Source organism: Planococcus citri, chromosome 2 (genome assembly GCF_950023065.1).
Source record: "Planococcus citri chromosome 2, ihPlaCitr1.1, whole genome shotgun sequence".
Taxonomy (NCBI): Eukaryota; Metazoa; Arthropoda; class Insecta; order Hemiptera; family Pseudococcidae; genus Planococcus; species Planococcus citri.
The window spans coordinates 11,097,280-11,115,605 of NC_088678.1; the positions used below are offsets into that span (position 1 = coordinate 11,097,280).

Consider the following 18,326-nt stretch of genomic DNA (forward strand, 5'->3'; position numbering starts at 1 on the left):
GCTGAATCGAAAAAACAAGCTGATATTCGCATTCTGCGCTCTCAAAAACCTAATACATAAACCATATGTCACACGATTTTTTCAATCTTCGCTAAATTTGGGAACCAATTGAGGAGGATGGAGCTTTGGAAAGTTCAAATCGAAAACATGAGTTAATATTCGTATTCAGCGTTCTCAAAAACATATAAAATGGTATGTCACACAATACTTGACATTTTTGTTGCATTTCGACCAAATTTTTGGGGCTTCGTACCTCCCGATGGTTTTACAAATCCTATCACAAAAAGTTCATAGTTGTAAATATTATGAAAATGTATGCTTCGTGAATTTTTTCAAAATTTTCGAAATATTGGGAACGTTTTAAAAATCAAGCCCTTGAAAAATCTCAACTTTGAAATTCTTGACGAATATTTTTCAAACTAGTCTTACGAGTACCTATATTTACCTTCAAAATGATAGGTGTCTATTCCTCCAAGAATTTAGGCACAATTTTTCAAAAAACGTTGCAAATACTTTCGGCTTCACAGTTTTAAAACAAAAGTTACAATGTACTCATGGATTTACATATCATGTTAGCTATTGTAAAATTATACTTAATAATGAGACGATAAGAACTAATCAAAAAAACACATCAAGAGATTCAACTACAATTTCTACAAAATAGGTACCGAATTTCTTGAAAACAAAACTAAGTAAGTATGGCATCGAAATATAATGAAAATTACAATGAAACAATCCAATAAAATTATATGCATTAAGTAAGTAAAGTAGGTGTACTTGTACATTACATGAAAAAAATTAAACAAAAAAATAAAAACTCTTCTGCACATACGAGATTAAGAACAAATCAATAAACGTTACATTCGAAAGAGATTCAACGACTACTACAAAAAAAAAAAAAAAACTAGAAAATCATGTTTTTATGATCGAAAGTACGAACTAACCAAACAATATCTGCGTAAAAATTCAACCTCAATCATTACAAATACTCAGGTAAATACCTATCTAAACCTGGAAAAGCGATGAATCATTTGTATTCAACTAGTTGTAACGATACGAAGCGATACCAGATTCGGGAGATGGTCCCAGAATTCCTTTAGGCTGAACAGGATATTGAGGATGGATAACAGTGGACTGGGGAGCATTCAAAGTAGGTGCAGCTTCAGATACATTTCTTTCAGGTTGAACAGGATATTGAGGACGGGTACGAGTCAAGTGGACATCATTCAAAGCAGGTGCTGATGCTGTCCCTTCTTCACAATTAACGTCTTGTTGAGTAGATGGTGATTTTGCATTGTATAAATAAATACATAACCCGGAGAATAAATCGAACACTGAAAATAAATTTAGAAAACAAAACATTACAATGGTGTTTATAGGTACATAACCAGGAACATTGCAAGAGTAGTAACAGAGTGTCTACTGAAATCCACGAAAGCTACCTTCGTGTTTGATATCGATTTTAAGAGGAAAACGATTTTTATGCATAATTTTAAGACGCTGCAAAATCTAAAACCTTGGTAATGTTCTTTAAAAATACCGAATACTTACACATCTTCATGAAGCACCAACGACTCAGCTTGTTCATGTCTTTAAGCATTTTTTCAGCCACTTCTTTATCATCCGCGTCCAAATCTTTTGAGCGTAGAAGTGATTGAACCTGGTTTGGTGCCTCGCCAAAAATTAGTCTATATATCATTACAATCATGAGTAATGTGTCCAAGAGTATACATATCATACAAGTGTTTAACAACGAACTGGAAGGCTTTCCCTGAATCTGAAAACGAGTAAAAAAATTATCAATGGTTTAAATATCAAATCTATCTCAAGTGTCGTGCGATCACATCACAAACTCACTTTTTTAACGCATATAATAGCGACCAAAAAGATCACCAGTTGTACGAATTCGAACGCAATAATTATATAAGCGACTAACATTTCATCAGCACCTAAACAAAAACAAAAAGTTGAGTGTTCGCTCGCGTATCATCATTCTTCTTAGTCTTGATCACAAATTCTCACGAACAAATTATACTCACCTAAGATGTCAGCAATTTCCGGATGGTTAATCAGATTAAATACATCCGTCAGCACGTTTTTAAACGCGACAGTCTATAAGTATTTGAAAAAGAAACAAAAAAAAAATAATCATTTTAATGGACACGAATTTACTCAAACTTGATCGAGTATCAAAAAGAATGGCTCGTGAAATAAATTAAGTACCTATACGTAAAATTATTTTTAAAAAATCTGAAATTTAAATTTTACTCTCAAGATATATTTTACATCATATGTAGTTCAATGGCAAACTGCAATTTTAGGAAGAATTGGCAGGTACAAATTGCATTTCATGATAGACGAATGAAATCTGGTGTGATGTATGCATATGTATTAAGACTGCAAAAGGAATTTTTTGGGCACGAGAATCATTGTCAAACTCCTCAAGAAAGCTGAAGGGCACTGGGGGGATTCGGCTCCTTATTTTTCAAAATTTAATTATATGATCGTGCTAATGGGACCCTCTCCATAACATTTATACTTGCTGAGTTCAAAAAGTCATCAATTTCTCAAGAAAAGAGAAGGGAATGGGCGAGGCAAAATTTCACGTAGGTACCTACATTAGAATTTTTCACGTTTCCAATGTCTTCAAACATCTTAACGATTTTCTTAAGCAAGCAGATGTCGAAAATATAATTCTATCATTTCAATTTTTGATTTTATTTTCAGCAACAAAGTTCTTGCTAATGCAATGGAATTATTTGAATTGGACGAACAAAAATTACCCACGAACAAAAAGTACTTTTTGCAATTTTTTTCAAAACACCAACTATTTTGCAACCTTTTGGCGAACAAATCAAACTATTTTTAAAGTGTTGGGAAAAAAACGAGACTGACAATTTTTGAGAAAAGGATGGCTTTTTGACAGTTCGTGCTATTTTTTATTGGAGGGGGGGGGGCGACAAGAGACACTTGGAATTTTCAGCAATTTTTGGCAAAAAATAAAACTTTTTGACTATTTTTACAAAAGACGAACTTTTTTGCTATTTTTGGCAGAAAACGAGACTTGGTCATTTTCAGCCAAAGAGAACGCTGAAAAGGCAGAGTACCTATAATCAGCTAGAAAAGGATGGAAAAATGAGTATACCTTGGTACTTTCAAAATGGAGCCAAGATTTGAAAAAAATACATGCTTCTATTTCTGGGTATCATAATATCATTCCATCTCATGAAATGCAGTTCAATTGCGTTAATACATCAACTGTCCGAGTCGCCGCAGGAATGGGCGATGGTGATAACTCAGTTGAGTATACGTTATCTTTAAGTCGGGGGCCGGCATAAGGATCTATTGCACCCCTCCCCCGTCGATCCTCCGGAACAACGGTTTTGTTAAAGGGATGAGAGTTCTGAGGAATATTTCTAGCCCTTGTTCTCAAAATAAAGTGGCTCCACTTACAAAATGGAGGTCATTTTGATTGACAGGTGAGCCAAAATCGCATATTTTGCGTTCCAACATAGGACTTGCACGACATTTTTTAGACTGTAGGTACAAACGTAGATCGAAAGGTCAGGCAAAAATTTACCACTTGTCAAAATTTCCAATGCTAAAGTGCCTTTTTCGATTTTTGGTAAACTTTTGAAAATCAAATTTAGGCCAAAGGTGAGGGAAAAAATCAACATTTTACCAAATTGACCAAGAAAACTGGGGATATACCCTATCTTCGACCTGCCAAATCGGCTGTAAACTATTTCAAACCGTTTTAAGCAGTTCTGGAGCCTCCAGCAGATTTTTGAAACTCGAAATTCCTACAAAATTTCATCAAAATGGAGATGGAAGGCCGAAATTCATTTTGCAAACTAATTTCAATACGCTACGAAGTCGACTGCAGGTGGATTTCAAGTCGTTTTGGAGCCTCCAGTCGATTTTTGAAACTTGAAATCATCAAACGGAGATGGAAAGCCGAAATTCATTCTGCAAAATAATTTCAATACGCTATACGAAGTCGACTGCAGGTGGATTGCAAGTCGCTTTGGAGCCTCCAAGTGACTTTTTGAAAGGTTGTATGGCGTTTTTTGGAAAGTTGAAATTTCCAAAAAGTAGCTGGAAGCTTCGATTTGATAAAATGTTGTGTATGGGAATTTCAAGTTTCAAAAATCTGGTGGAGACTCCAAAAAGACTTGAACCCAAACCTGAAGTCGTCTTCAGAGGGTGTTAAAATTGGAGTGTAGAGTAAATTTCGGCTTTCCATCTCTGTTTGATGAAATTTTGGGAAGATTTTCAAGTTTCAAAAATTTACTGGAGGCTCCGGAACTGCTCAAAACGGCTTGAAACAGTTTCCAATCGATTTGGCAGGTCGAAAATAGGGTATATCCCACATTTCAGCTTTCGTGGTCAATTTGGTGAAATTTTGATTTTTTACCTCATTTCTAACCTAAATTTGATTTTCAAAAATTCACCAAAAATTGAAAAAGGCACTTGAGCACTTGAAATTTTGACAGGTGATAAATTTTTGCCTGACCTTTCGAGGTACTTTATTACAGTTTAAAAAATTTCGTGCAAGTGTCCTGTAGGAACGCAAAATCTGCGATTTCGGCTGGCCTGTTAATCATTGACCTCTATTTTGTAAGTGGGGCCACTTTTTTTTTAGGACAAGGGCTAGAAATGTTACTTACAAGGGAGCTACCCAAGGTCTGACACGCAGATCGCGGCGACTTGTCCACCATAAGTCGTCATATATCGATGGTAGATCGTGGCCAAAAAATTAGCTGCTGAAGCGAACAGGGTGCCGAATGATTTCAATTTTTATACTTTTTTCAGCATATTTTTGCGTATTTTTGTGATTTTTCGATATTCAAACCCCCATGGTTTCTCCCCATTTCAACTTCAGCAGCTAAAATTTTGGCTCATAACATATTTTTTGATGCTCTATCCACCTGTGAAAAAAGTTTTTCGATCCGCGTGTCAGACCTTGGGTAGCTCCCTTGTTAGGACTTCTCCCCTTCAAGAAAACAGCTGTCCCCAAGGATCCACGGGGGGGGTGCAATAGATCCTTATGCCGGACCCCGAATATTCGGTACATTTATGAAAACCACGCGGAAAGAACCAGATAATGTCGAAAATTTTCAAAAATGAGTTTAGGGCCGAATTAATTATTAAATTTACGCTAAGGAGTGAAAAAATGTAGTCCATTTTACATTTTCTTTAAAAATTGATTTTTCGTGGTAAAAATGTCATTTAAAAAATAGTGGAGGGGATAGAGAAATGGTCCGAGACCAAATCTGAGACAAAAGGAAGAAAATGTCGACATCATTAGGTTATAACTATCCATTTAGAATTCGAATAATTTTCATCATGAGTCATGACATCATAATAATCGATTTTCATCGAAGTCAAGTTGTTGCAAAACACTAATTTTTCGGGGTTCTGCTTGATTTTTTCAAGAAAAGAATGACATGCCAATTCGTTTCAAATTCCCTACAAAATTGGAGCATTTTGATACTTAGATATTTTGAAACGCCGTAACACAACATTTAAAAAAAACGTGACTTGTCTGTTTTCTTTCAGAGTAGATACTCTTCATATTGATGGGGCTAAAATTCTAAAATAATGGTTTTTGTATTTGTTTATAATGCGTACTACTCTAAAACATTTTCCACAGCGTGAACATGATGTACAGTATACTTGTAAAGAAATTACATCGCTCGCCTTAACTTGGCACCATGCATGATGAAATTTTTTACACGAGTTGTCAAGTTGAGGGTTATGAGGAAAACTTCGTAATAATCAACGAATCGATAAATCAAAACAATAATTTTTCACAAAATATCAGTACAAAAACTCAAGTGTCTGGGTATACTTTTTAAGTGTCTATAGTACTCACCAAATGTACGCCAAGTAAAAAAATAAGAAAAGGTTTTCCTGCATCCGGATCCATTTCGGTTGACGGTTGGAATTTATTAATTCTTCAGGTCTTCAGCACCAAATACACAACTCAAAAAAGGTCCTCGTCAATTTGAATTCAAACTTTAAAGCTAATTAAATCAAACTTGAAGTAAGATCATCCCCGAGTCAACACTCACTGTAAAAACTATATGTAAGTTAGTATAACACTAACAACTTCCTTGTACCAAATACATACAATATGACAAAGACAAGATACTGAAACGATTAATAATTTTAGGTAATCGATGTGTTAGTGTGTGATTCACTTCGCGAACGACCAAGGCAAAATTCACGAACTGCGGAGGTTTTATTAGTTCTCTATTTATCAATCATGAAATCAATCAACATTCAACAATGGTGGAGGTGGACTCATGGACTGGCGGTGGTGCACACAGCAAGAACGAACCCTTTTCCTATAGTAATACCTTTTCCGCTCTTCGCTCTTCATCTCACACAGTACCCTACTCACACTTGCCACAATTGTAAGTGTAGTTTCAGTTTCTGGATGATCTAGCGTCTAGCGCGAATCTTACACTTTTACAGCTATCGATGAATACAGCACACGTACACTCTACCACTCCTCACACACACCACTGTGTATTTTTTTTATACTTCTCCGAAAAACGTCTGATTCTCTGTTTTTTTCCTGTCTCGCTGGTCGCAAGCCGCAGCCGCAGTTTGTCCAATTCCGGTGACTAAACATCCACATTCCACTCTTCAGATAAGACGTAGGTATTGTCGAAGTATTTGTGCTTCCTAAAGTAATTTTTGTTCTATCAACTTCATTTTCAGTCACAAATAGGTATTTTGAAAATTAACCTCTTTAGAAAAAATTTTAGTACATATAGTCCGGCATATGACAATAGGAGTAATTGCACCCCCCCCGCCGATCCTCCGGGACAACATTTTTCTTAAAAGAGACATCCTAAGGAATATTTTAATGCAAAGTTGCCAAAAAAAAGTTGGCCTTACTTACAAAATGGCGACCATTTTGATTGACAGGTCAGCCGAAATCGCAGCTTTTGCGTTTTAACATAGGACTTGCACAAACTTTTTCAAACTTTACAAAGGTAGATCGAAAGATCATGCAAAAATTTATCACCTGTCCAAATTTCAAGTGCTAAAGTGCGTTTTTCGATTTTTGGTGAATTTTTGAAAATCGAATTTAGGCCAAAAATGAGAGAAAAAAATCAAAATTTTACCAAATTGACCAAGAAAGCTGAAATTTGGGATATTCCCTATTTTCGACATGCCAAATCGACTGGAAACGGTTTCAACCCGTTTTGAGCAGTTCTGGAGCCTCCAGCAGATTTTTTAAACTCGAAATTCCCACAAAATTCCATCACATTGGAGCTGTAAAGCTAACATTTATTCTAAGAACTAGTTTCAATACGCTACGAAGTACTGCAGGTGAATTTCAAGTCGTTTTGGAGGCTCCAGCGACTTTTTGAAAATTCCTGAAGCCTCCAGCAGATTTTTGAAACTTTAAATTTTCACAAAATTTCGTCAAATAGAGATGGAAAGCTAACATTTACTTTAGACTCCAATTTTAACACCCTCTGAAAACGACTTCTGGTGGATTTCAAGTCATTTTAGAGCCTTCAACGACTTTTTTGAAAATTACTGGAGCCTCCAGTAGATTTTTGAAACTTGAAATTTCCCCAAAATGTTATCAAACCAAGATGGAGAGTCGAAATTCATTCTGCACACTAATTTCAATACGCTACGAAGTTGACTGCTGGTGAATTTCAAGTCTTCTTGGAGCCTCCAGCAACTTTTTGAAAGGTTGTATGACGTTTTTTTGGAAAATTGAAATTTCCTGAAAGTAGCTGGAAGCTTTAAAACCATTTGAAACCACCATGTAGTCTGCGAAGTAAACGTCAGCTTGCAAACTCCATTTGATAAATTAATGTTGGGGAAATTTCAAGTTTCAAAAATCTACTGGAGGCTCCAGTAATTTTCAAAAAAGTCGCTGGAGGCCCTAAAATGACTTGAACCCACCTGAAATCGTCTTCAGAGGGTGTTAAAATTGAAGTGTGGAATAAATTTCAGCTTTCCATCTCCATTTGATGAAATTTTGTGAAAATTTAAAGTTCCAAAAATCTGCTAGAGGCTCCAGTAATTTTCAAAAAATGTCGCTGGTGGCCCTAAAATTACTTGAACCCACCTAAAGTCGTCTTCCGAGGGTGTTAAAATTGGAGTGTAGAGTAAATTTCAGCTTTCCATCTCCATTTGATGAAATTTTATGAAAATTTAAAAAATTCAAAAATCTGATGGAGGTTTCAGGAATTTTTAAAAAGTCGCTGGAGCCTCCAAAACGACTTGAAATTCACCTGCAGTACTTCGTAGCGTATTGAAATTAGTTTTTAGAATGGATTTTAGCTTTACAACTCCAATTTGATGGAGTTTTGTGGGAATTTCGAGTTTCAAAAATCTGCTGGAGGCTCCAGAACTGCTCAAAACGGGTTGAAACCATTTCCAGTCGATTTGGCATGTCGAAAATAGGGAATATCCCAAATTTCAGCTTTCTTGGTCAATTTGGTAAAATTTTGATTTTTTCCCTCATTTTTGGCCTAAATTCGATTTTCAAAAATTCACCAAAAATCGAAAAACGCACTTTAGCACTTGAAATTTGGACAGGTGATAAATTTTTGCATGATCTTTCGATCTACCTTTGTAAAGTTTGAAAAAGTTTGTGCAAGTCCTATGTTAAAACGCAAAATCTGCGATTTCGGCTGACCTGTCAATCAAAATGGCCGCCATTTTGTAAGTAAGGCCAACTTTTTTTTGGCAACTTTGCATTAAAATGTTCCTTAGGATGTCCCCTTTAAGAAAAATGTTCTCCCGGAGGATCGGCGGGGGGGGGGGTGCAATTACTCCTATTGTCATAAATGCCGGACTAATACCCAACTTCTGACTTCACCTATTAAAAATTTCACGTCCTACAATTTTACTTTGCTTGATCAACAAAATCCTTTTTTTCTTTTCTTTTTTTCGCGAGAGTTGGAGAATGCAAAGTTGAAAATAATTGAAATCGGACACATTATCTACTTCATCTGGACTCATATTTTGGATCTCGGAAAGACAAAGTACCGAGAGGTTCCAATTACGAACCCTAAACTGATTGAAACATATTTGTAGCTTGTAGCCGAAGTCCCCACTCCCCAAAACCATCCTCTTACATTTTTTTTTTCAATCAGAGCGAAAATTGAATTCAAAATTCAAAACTTGGGACCATATTTTGTTTCCATTGTCACTTCAACTTTATTGGAAATAACATCTACAGAGAATATAGACTTCGCGAAAAACTGCTTGCTGCACAATATGACTCACAATCAGTCGAATTTTGGAGTTTATCTCACTCCTTCCCTCACCACTCCAACTTACAATAAAAATAAACTATCGCAGCATCATTCAAAAGTGACCTCGTCATCGTTTAAAAATGGGCTAAAACTTCGTGAGAAAATCCCATATTTCAACGCGAAATTTTTCGAGCGTTTTTGAAGAATTTTTAATTTTAGCCCATTTGATCGTGATTTTCAAATTTTGTAAAGATTGAAAAAAATCGTGTGATTTATGTGGTTTAGATATCAGGTTTTTGAAAGCCCTAAAATACGAATAGGTATCAGTATGAACTTTGAAAGCGAATTGGAGTGTCGCATGCGACAAAATCAGGTATCCATTCTTCAAAGAATTTAGCCACAATTTATCGAAATCAATGCGAATACTTTCGACTACACAGTTTTAAAACAAAGTTAAAATGCGCTCATAAATTTACAAGTACCTATATTAAGATTATAAAAATTATAAAATATTGTAATAATATGCTCTAACTCGACTCTCTAAACAATGAAAGGAAGTATACGTACTTACAATCAACTCACAAAACAAATAAAATTATTGAAAAAAGTCAACTAAAATTATTAAGTACCTTTGATATGCATATGGATTGACGAACGAAATCGAAAAAAAAAATGAAAATTGCTTATACGAGTTGATAAAATCGAATTAAAAAAAAAACACATGAGATTCAACTCCAATCTCCTCAAAATGACTTCTAATTTCTTGACAATAAAACTAGGTACAGTATTGAAAAACGAATAGGTACCTACAGAAAATTGCAGTGAAACAATTTAATAAGATTACATGCATTAAGTGAATACTCAAAAAAAAATATTTTAAAAAATAACAAATCAAAACAAAACAAAATAGAAAATCTTCTGCATAATATACGAAATTAAGAACAAATCAATAAAAATCACATTCGTAACAGATTCGACTGCAATCTCTACAAAGCTTGACAATTTTTCGTAACCTCATACCTAATGAATCAATTGGACCCAACTCCACTCACACAAGGCTGAACAGGATATTGAGAATATGGTTGGGAATTGGAATGAAGATGAGTAGACCGTACAGCTTCGGGATAGGGGTAGAGATGAGCTTGAGGTTGGATAAACTGGGCAGCATTGACGGTAGATGGATGGACTTCTCTTTGTTTCAATTCGACGATGCAGATATAAATCACTATCACTGAGAAAGCTTTGAGAACTGAAATAAGAAACCAATAATACATTAACTATATGGAGTGATGATGAAATTTTATCGTATCTATGTAAATATATCTATCAAATAAATGATCGTTTTGTACCTTTTAAATCAGTTTTTAATTATGTTTTATTTTATTCCATTTTAGACAATTTTTTCAATTTTTATTGCATATACGTCGATTTTCTGCGTTTTGCAAAATGATTCTTCTAATGCTGAATTTTGGTAAAATTTTCGTCAGTTTTACGTAATTTTTAATTTTTGTGTTTTTATACCATTTAATCAGTTTTAAACCATTTTTTATTCAATTTTTTTTCTACATTTCGACAAATCTTGTTCGAATTACCTATTGTGGCAAAATTTGAGCAACTTTTGAACGAAGAGAAACTTTTTGATTTTTTTTTTTTTTTTGCAGGAAGCTAGACGTTGACAATTTTGGCAAAAGACATGTCTTTTAACAATTTGGGACAGAAATGTGAAACTTTTTCGAAATTTTTGGCAACGAGGTGAGATTTATTTACAAATTTTTGCTAGAAAAAAAAACGAGAGTTTTGGATAATTTATGGTAAAAAATAGCAACACTTCGACAGTTGAGTGAAAAACAAAACCATTATGAGAAGAAACCTGAAATTTCCAGTATACTTTTTGAATGAATGAATTAAAAAGATGCAAGATTTCGACAATTTTACATGCAGTAAAAACAGGGCTTTCTGACAACTTTTACCAAAAACACAAACTTCTGTCTAATTTTCCCGAAAGAGTGAGATCTTTTGACAATTTTCAGTAAAAATGTGAGACATTATAGACAATTTTTGGTAAAGAAGTTTTCTGTAATTTATACTTGAAAAATGTTAACGTGTTTTCTCAACTAATTATACAAAAAAACACCACTTCCTCGAAATTTTTTGTCGAAAAATGAGATCTTTTCGCAATTTTATGGTGAAAAATGAAACTTTATGAGGATTTTTGAAAGAACAGTAAGATTTTGACAATTCAAGTAGTTTTTGACAAAAAAGAGATTTTTTGACAATTTTAACTCATGACGAGATTTTTCACTATTTTGGCTAAAAAACAACCTTCTGTGAAAAAGTGAAATCTTTTGACGATTTTTAGCAAAAATGTGAGCTATTAGGTTTTGGAAATTTTTGTTAAAGAAGTTTCCTATAATTTTATACATCAAAAATAATGTAAACAAAAAGTAAGTGTTTTCTCAAATTAATGACAAAAAACCAATTTTTCGAAATTTTTTTTTTCGAAAAATGAGAGATCTTTTTGCAATTTTTTGGTAGAAAACGAAATGTTTGGGCAAACAGTACCTACCTAATGCTTTTGACAATAAATTTTTTTAAAAAAAAAAACAAGGTTTTTTAGCAATTTTTGGAGAAAAGAAAGACTTTTGACATTTAAAAAAAATTTTTAAGTTTTTTTGAAAAAAAATGTTGAGCAGTTTATGACAAAAAGGAGAAATTCAGCACAAAGCAGGTCTTTTCAGTATTTTTCAGAAAATATTGAGACTTACAATTGGAAATTTTTGGTAAAAAAATATGAAAATTATGGGCAACTTTTAACAAAAAGCCAGTAGTTTGGCAATTATTGGCAAAAAAGTTAAACTTTTGCACAATTCTACCTATATAAAAAGAGGGATATTTAATTTCATTAAACGAAAGTTTTGGAAATTTTTAGTAGAAAGGCAAAATTTTATGGCAAGTTATTCAAAAAAAAAGTGAGGATTTTTGAGACATTCTGCAAAAAGCGAAATTTTTCAGCGATTTTTGGAATTAAATGAGATATTAAAAACATTTTTTTATTTTTTTTTTTCTCAAAAAACTAAACCAAGATTTGGAAAAATAGAATTCTTGGAATTTTTTCAAAAAAAGTAACTTTTATAGTTATCAAAATTTAGGAAAAGTAACCAAAAGTTACTAAGTATAAATGACGTTAAAACAATCGCATTAAAATTATTCAAAATTTATTTTTAAAAAAAAAGCTCGTAATAAAAGAGCACATGCCCGTAAAATCAATTAAACAGCAAAATTTTGCCAAGGTAAAAAATCGTCGAAATAAAAAAAAAGGATCCAAAAAAAACAACACACTAAAGAAATTATTAGTTAATTAAGTATTAGAAACTGATGAAATTTTGGCAAATTTTATCACCGCTTCAGATGGTCACGAAAATATGTTGGAAATATTCGAATAAGTAAATTATTTCGGTAATTTTCAAAATCAGTCGAAAATTGAAAAAACCCCAACACCAAAACCTCTTTTGCTATTTGAACAAAATTTCGATTCTAACGCAACCAATCAAGGACTCGTAAACGTATAATTCTTGAAAATTACTTACTCAGAATCAATGCGAATACCAAGTCCAAACCGTACAGAGTATTCGAATACTCGATACGAATTTTCTGAAACTCATGCTCCGGTTTTGCTGTCGTCGTACTCGAGTATTCTGAGTGCTGAACTTCGATGACCGTCTTACGAAAAACCTTGTTCACGCTATCTAAGACCTCCTTGTTGATTGCCAAAATACGAAGAAAGTCCTCTAAACCATTTGAGGTTTCCGTTTCTTCTTCATCGTAATACTCGTCATTGCTATCTGGGGATTCCTCCTCATCGTCTTCGATGACCGAATTAAAAATACGCTTCTTCCAGTTATCTGATAATTCCTCCTCGTTTTGGATTGTCGAATTACGATCAAATTCCTCAAGGCTATCTGAGGTTTCTTCTTCGTCGTAAAACTGGTCATTGTTTTCTGAGGATTCCTCTTCGTCTTCAATGGCCGCTTTGGCTTTAAGCAAAAGCTTTTTCCATCTATTTGATAATTTCTCCTTATTGTTTCGGATTGTAAAATTACGATGAGAAAACTTCTCGAGGATATCTGAGGATCTCTGTTTGTAAAACTCGTGATTATTGCTATCTGAGGATTCCTCCTTGTCTTGGATGACCGCATTAGGAATAAACTTTTTCCAGCTATCTAATTCCTGCTTGTTTTGGATTGTCAAATTACGAATAAACTCGTCGAGGCTATCTGAGGATTTCTCTTTGTGTAACTCGTGATTGCTATCTGGGGATTTCTTCTTGTCTTCGATTGCTCGGATACGAGAAAACTGCTCAAAGCTGGTAATATTTTCACAGTTCAACGAAATCAACGCATAAATGTAGTAGAACATTTCCAGGAGTACAAATACCGCGCAAATGTATAATAAGGGACTGGAAGGTTTTCTCTGAAAGCGAAATGGAAAAAATGAGCAACATTGTCAGGTATCTAGGTATGATATAAAAAAACTAATAAGTAATTAATTAAAAGTAGTTTCCAAGTACCTATACAAAAATTTCACAAACTCACCTTAATGATCGTTATAGTAGCAGCAAAGAATACCAAAATTTGTACCACTCGAATCGACATGCGTGCTACGACTACGTAAATATTGGAAGCCATGGAATATCCTAAATAGAAAACAAAATTTTACTGCTGGTGGTCGCTCTGGTACCTATTTTACTGAATAGTCCGGCATATGACAATAGGAGTAATTGCACGCCCCCCGCCGATCCACCGGGACAACTTTTTTCTTAAAGGGGACATCCTAAGGAACATTTTAAAGCAAACTTGACCCCAAAAAAGTTGGCCTTACTTACAAAATGGAGGCCATTTTGATTGACAGGTCAGCCGAAATCGCAGATTTTGCGTTTCAACATAGGACTTGCACGAAATTTTTCAAACCTTACAAAGGTAGATCGAAAGATCATGCAAAAATTTATCACCTGTCAAAATTTCAAGTGCTCAAGTGCGTTTTTCGATTTTTGGTGAATTTTTGAAAATCGAATTTGGACCAAAAATGAGGGAAAAAATCAAAATTTCACCAAATTGACCAAGAAAGCTGAAATTTGGGATATATCCTATTTTCAACATGCCAAATCGATTGAAAACGGTTTCAACCCGTTTTGAGCAGTTCCGGAGCCTCCAGCAGATTTTTGAAACTCGAAATTCCCACAAAATTCCATCACATTGGAGCTGTAAAGCTAACATTTATTCTAAAAACTGATTTCAACAAGCTACGAAGTACTGCAGGTGAATTTCAAGTCGTTTTGGAGCCTCCAGCGGCTTATTGAAAATTCCTGAAGACTCCTGCAGATTTTTGAAACTTTGAATTTTCACAAAATTTCATCAAATGGAGATAGAAAGCTGAAATTTACTCTACACTCCAATTTTAACACCCTCTGAAGACGACTTCAGGCGGGTTCAAGTCATTTTAGGGCCTCCAGCGACTTTTTGAAAATTCCTGAATACTCCTGCAGATTTTTGAAACTTGAAATTTCCCCAAAATTTCATCAAACTGAGGTGGAGAATCGAAATTCATTCTGCAAACTAATTTCAATACGCTACGAAGTGGACTGCCGGTGGATTTCAAGTCGTTTTGGAGCCTCCAGCGACTTTTTGAAAGGTTGTATGACATTTTTTTTGGAAAATTGAAATTTTCTAGAAGTAGCTGGAAGCTTCAAAACCATTTGAAACCACCATGTAGTCTGCGAAGTAAATTTCAGCTTGCCAACTCCATTTGATAAATTAATTTTGGGGAAATTTCAAGTTTCAAAAATCTACTGGAGGCTCCAGTAATTTTCAAAAAAGTCGCTGGAGGCTCTAAAATGACTTGAACCCACCTGAAGTCGTCTTCAGAGGGTGTTAAAATTGGAGTGTAGAGTAAATTTCAGCTTTCTATCTCCATTTGATGAAATTTTGTGAAAATTCAAAGTTTCAAAAATTTGCTGGAGGCTCCAGTAATTTTCAAAAAAGTGGCTGGAGGTCCTAAAATGACTTGAACCTACCTGAAGTCGTTTTCAGAGGGTGTTAAAATTGGAGTATAGAGTAAATTTTACCTTTCCATCTCCATTTGATGAAATCTTGTGTAAATTTAAAGTTTCAAAAATCTGCAGGAGGCTTCAGGAATTTTCAAAAAAACGCTGGAGGCTCCAAAACGACTTTAAATTCACCTGCAGTACTTCGTAGCGTATTTTAAATCAGTTCTTAGAATAAATGTTAGCTTTACAGCTCCAATGTGATGGAATTTTGTGGGAATTTCGAGTTTAAAAAATCTGCTGGAGGCTCCAGAACTTCTCAAAACGGGTTGAAACCGTTTTCAATCGATTTGTCATGTTGAAAATAGGGTATATCCCAAATTTCAGCTTTCTTGGTCAATTTGGTGAAATTTTGATTTTTTCCCTCATTTTTGGCCTAAATTGGATTTTCAAATATTCACCAAAAATCGAAAAACGCACTTAAGCACTTGAAATTTTGACAGGTGATAAATTTTTGCATGATCTTTCGATCTACCTTTGTAAAGTTTGAAAAATTTCGTGCAGGTCCTATGTTGAAACGCAAAATCTGCGATTTCGGCTGACCTGTCAATCAAAATGACCGCCATTTTGTAAGTAAGGCCAACTTTTTTTGAGGCAAGTTTGCTTTAAAATGTTCCTTAGGATGTCCCCTTTAAGAAAAAAGTTGTCCCGGAGGATCGGCGGGAGGGGAGGGGGTGCAATTACTCCTATTGTCATATGCCGGACTAGAAGTTTTGTGACAAATTTTAGTTGAAAAAAAAAATCATCTTGGTACTCACCTAAGAGATAAGAGTAAATCGGGTCATTTTTCGAAGTTGTACTAAGCCACGACTCCAATAAATCAACGATCTATTGAAAAAACAACAAAAATTAGTAATTGCTCATTTGGATTGATCAGGTAGGTACGAGCTTAAAATAACATCGTGTATGTAGGATAATAAGACGATCAAGATGAATTCAAATTAGTAATTTCTCATTTTCAAATTCATTTGTTTACATTTGGCTACGGTATTATCAAGTCCTCGTCCTCTGTACTTATCTAATAAATGTATTTCTCGACAAAATATACCTATAGGTACACATAGGCTATTAAAAAAAACAAAAGTATCGTCAGTAGGTAGAGGTACTCACCAAATTAACGTACAGCAAGACATAAACAACAATCAGTAAAGTTTTTCCGCAACAATCTTTCCTCATTGCACGAGCCATTCTTCGAAATTGGAATTTATACCCACAACAGCACAAGCACCCAAAACGCGAACGTTGGACCGGTAATCGTACACCAAAGTTGTACAGGTAATTTAATTAAAATATTCTCACTTTTTGTCAAAAAAACGATCAACTTTCAAAATGCTTAAACGTTATCGCCAAGTACTCGCACGACACACTTATTGATCCGTTCAGATCAGAATGAACAAGGAGAATGAGGCGATTGAATTGACGAGACAACGTATCAGACGTAACTGCAGGTTAGGACTTGCACAATGATAGACGATAGTTGACTGATCTTCGGGTAAGGGAGGGTAAATCTTTATCGGTGTAGTACGGTGAGTCGTAATTTTGCAGCCCATTGAGAATAGTTTCAAAAATATTTGCCAATAATTTCAAAAGTTCAAAGCTGTGGTTTTTTTAAAACACGATTTTCAAAACCTCAGGTACCTAGATCTACTAAGTTTTGTAGCGATAATTTAAAAAAGGAGTAAGGAAGCATTGTTAGGGTAGGTTAGATACCTAGGTATATGTATTCAGTTATTCACAACAATGAACTTTTCGTGATGAGACTCACAAAACTATTGAGGAGGAGGTGCGAGTAGGGAGACCCAAATTCTGGACAAAATGTAAAAAATGTTGAATGTGGTATGGCTTGAATAAGTACATGAATAGCTATCAACTTATTTTTTTGATTCAACTTCTCTTCACCATAATATAGCCTCCAACGACTTTAAAAATTTCTAAGAAATCAAAAAAATGTAAAGTGGAATTTTAAAATACCTTAACAGGTCTCCAGTCTCCACTTTCAAGAAAAATAATCGTTTGAAGAATTATTCAGAGGGGTCATTCCATGTTAATTCTAATTCGACCAACGTTTTTCAGTCATGTCTTTCGATTTAGCTAAAAAAAATTTCACAATATCTACCCACCCAATAAGTAAGAATCCCACAATTAGTTTGGTCCCAAACCCCTCGAGGGGTGGGTGGGGGCCGGAGGCTTCCATTATTTTTACATTGTCTAGAGATGATACTCAACTTCAACAGCGCATTCCTCCAAAGCTATGATACTTTGATTAAAACTGATTTCACAGTTCAAAAGAGCATTGCGTTTCAAACTTTTCAAGCATTTTGAAATTTTCAAAAGTTGAAAGTTGAACTTTCAAATTGAGAGTTCAAATTTTAAAATTGCGTTGTAAGTGGGAGCTACCAATTAAAATTCTGAAAAAATTTCCATAGATGTACCTTTAGATGTTTTTTTGAAATACTTAATTTTCAAGATGGGATCTTTTAATGGAGGAGGAGCACCCCCTCCCCAGAATTGGGCAAAACTTTCAAAAAAATCTGGGGCAATGTGATATATCGATTTGTATGTTTTTGGTAACGATGAACACGAAAATGATGTCAGATTATTGATTGGACCCCATCCACGGCCCCCAGCACCTCCTCAAAGGGGCTAAAAGGCAAAAAAATGGTTTCATTCGTGTGACTGACGCATGAAATTGAAATAGTATGTTTTCGATATCGCTGAACACGAATATGACGTCATATTTTTTATTGGACTGAATGAAACAAATATTGTGGACTTTTACCCCCTTTGGGGAGGTTCTGAGGGCCGTGGATGGTATCGAAACAAAAATCTGACGTCATATTCGTGTTCAGCGTTCCCAAAAACATACTATTTCATGTGTCACACGAACAAAACACTTTTTTGAATTTTCTCCCCAGCTGGGGAGCAGCTGGGGGCCGTGGATAGGGTCTAATCGAAAAGCTGACGTCATATTTGTGTTCAGCGTT

At 34.7% G+C, this 18,326-nt stretch overlaps 2 protein-coding genes across 2 annotated transcripts; both read right to left on the reverse strand.

Annotated features, from left to right (window-relative positions):
• Positions 1–496: 496 nt before the first annotated feature.
• On the reverse strand, positions 497–6,237 carry LOC135838248 (uncharacterized). Its single transcript, XM_065353868.1, has 5 exons — positions 5,879–6,237; positions 2,040–2,112; positions 1,858–1,949; positions 1,552–1,777; positions 497–1,334 (listed from the first exon to the last, which is right to left on the reverse strand). The coding sequence occupies exons 1-5, from the start codon at positions 5,930–5,932 to the stop codon at positions 1,042–1,044; spliced, it is 738 nt and encodes a 245-aa protein (XP_065209940.1). The 5' UTR covers positions 5,933–6,237; the 3' UTR covers positions 497–1,041.
• A 3,472-nt stretch (positions 6,238–9,709) lies between these two features.
• LOC135834606 (uncharacterized) lies at positions 9,710–16,897 on the reverse strand. Its single transcript, XM_065348527.1, has 5 exons — positions 16,453–16,897; positions 16,101–16,170; positions 13,835–13,935; positions 12,830–13,712; positions 9,710–10,491 (listed from the first exon to the last, which is right to left on the reverse strand). Exons 1-5 carry the CDS (start codon positions 16,528–16,530, stop codon positions 10,271–10,273), a joined length of 1,353 nt encoding a protein of 450 aa, XP_065204599.1. The 5' UTR covers positions 16,531–16,897; the 3' UTR covers positions 9,710–10,270.
• Positions 16,898–18,326: the final 1,429 nt, after the last annotated feature.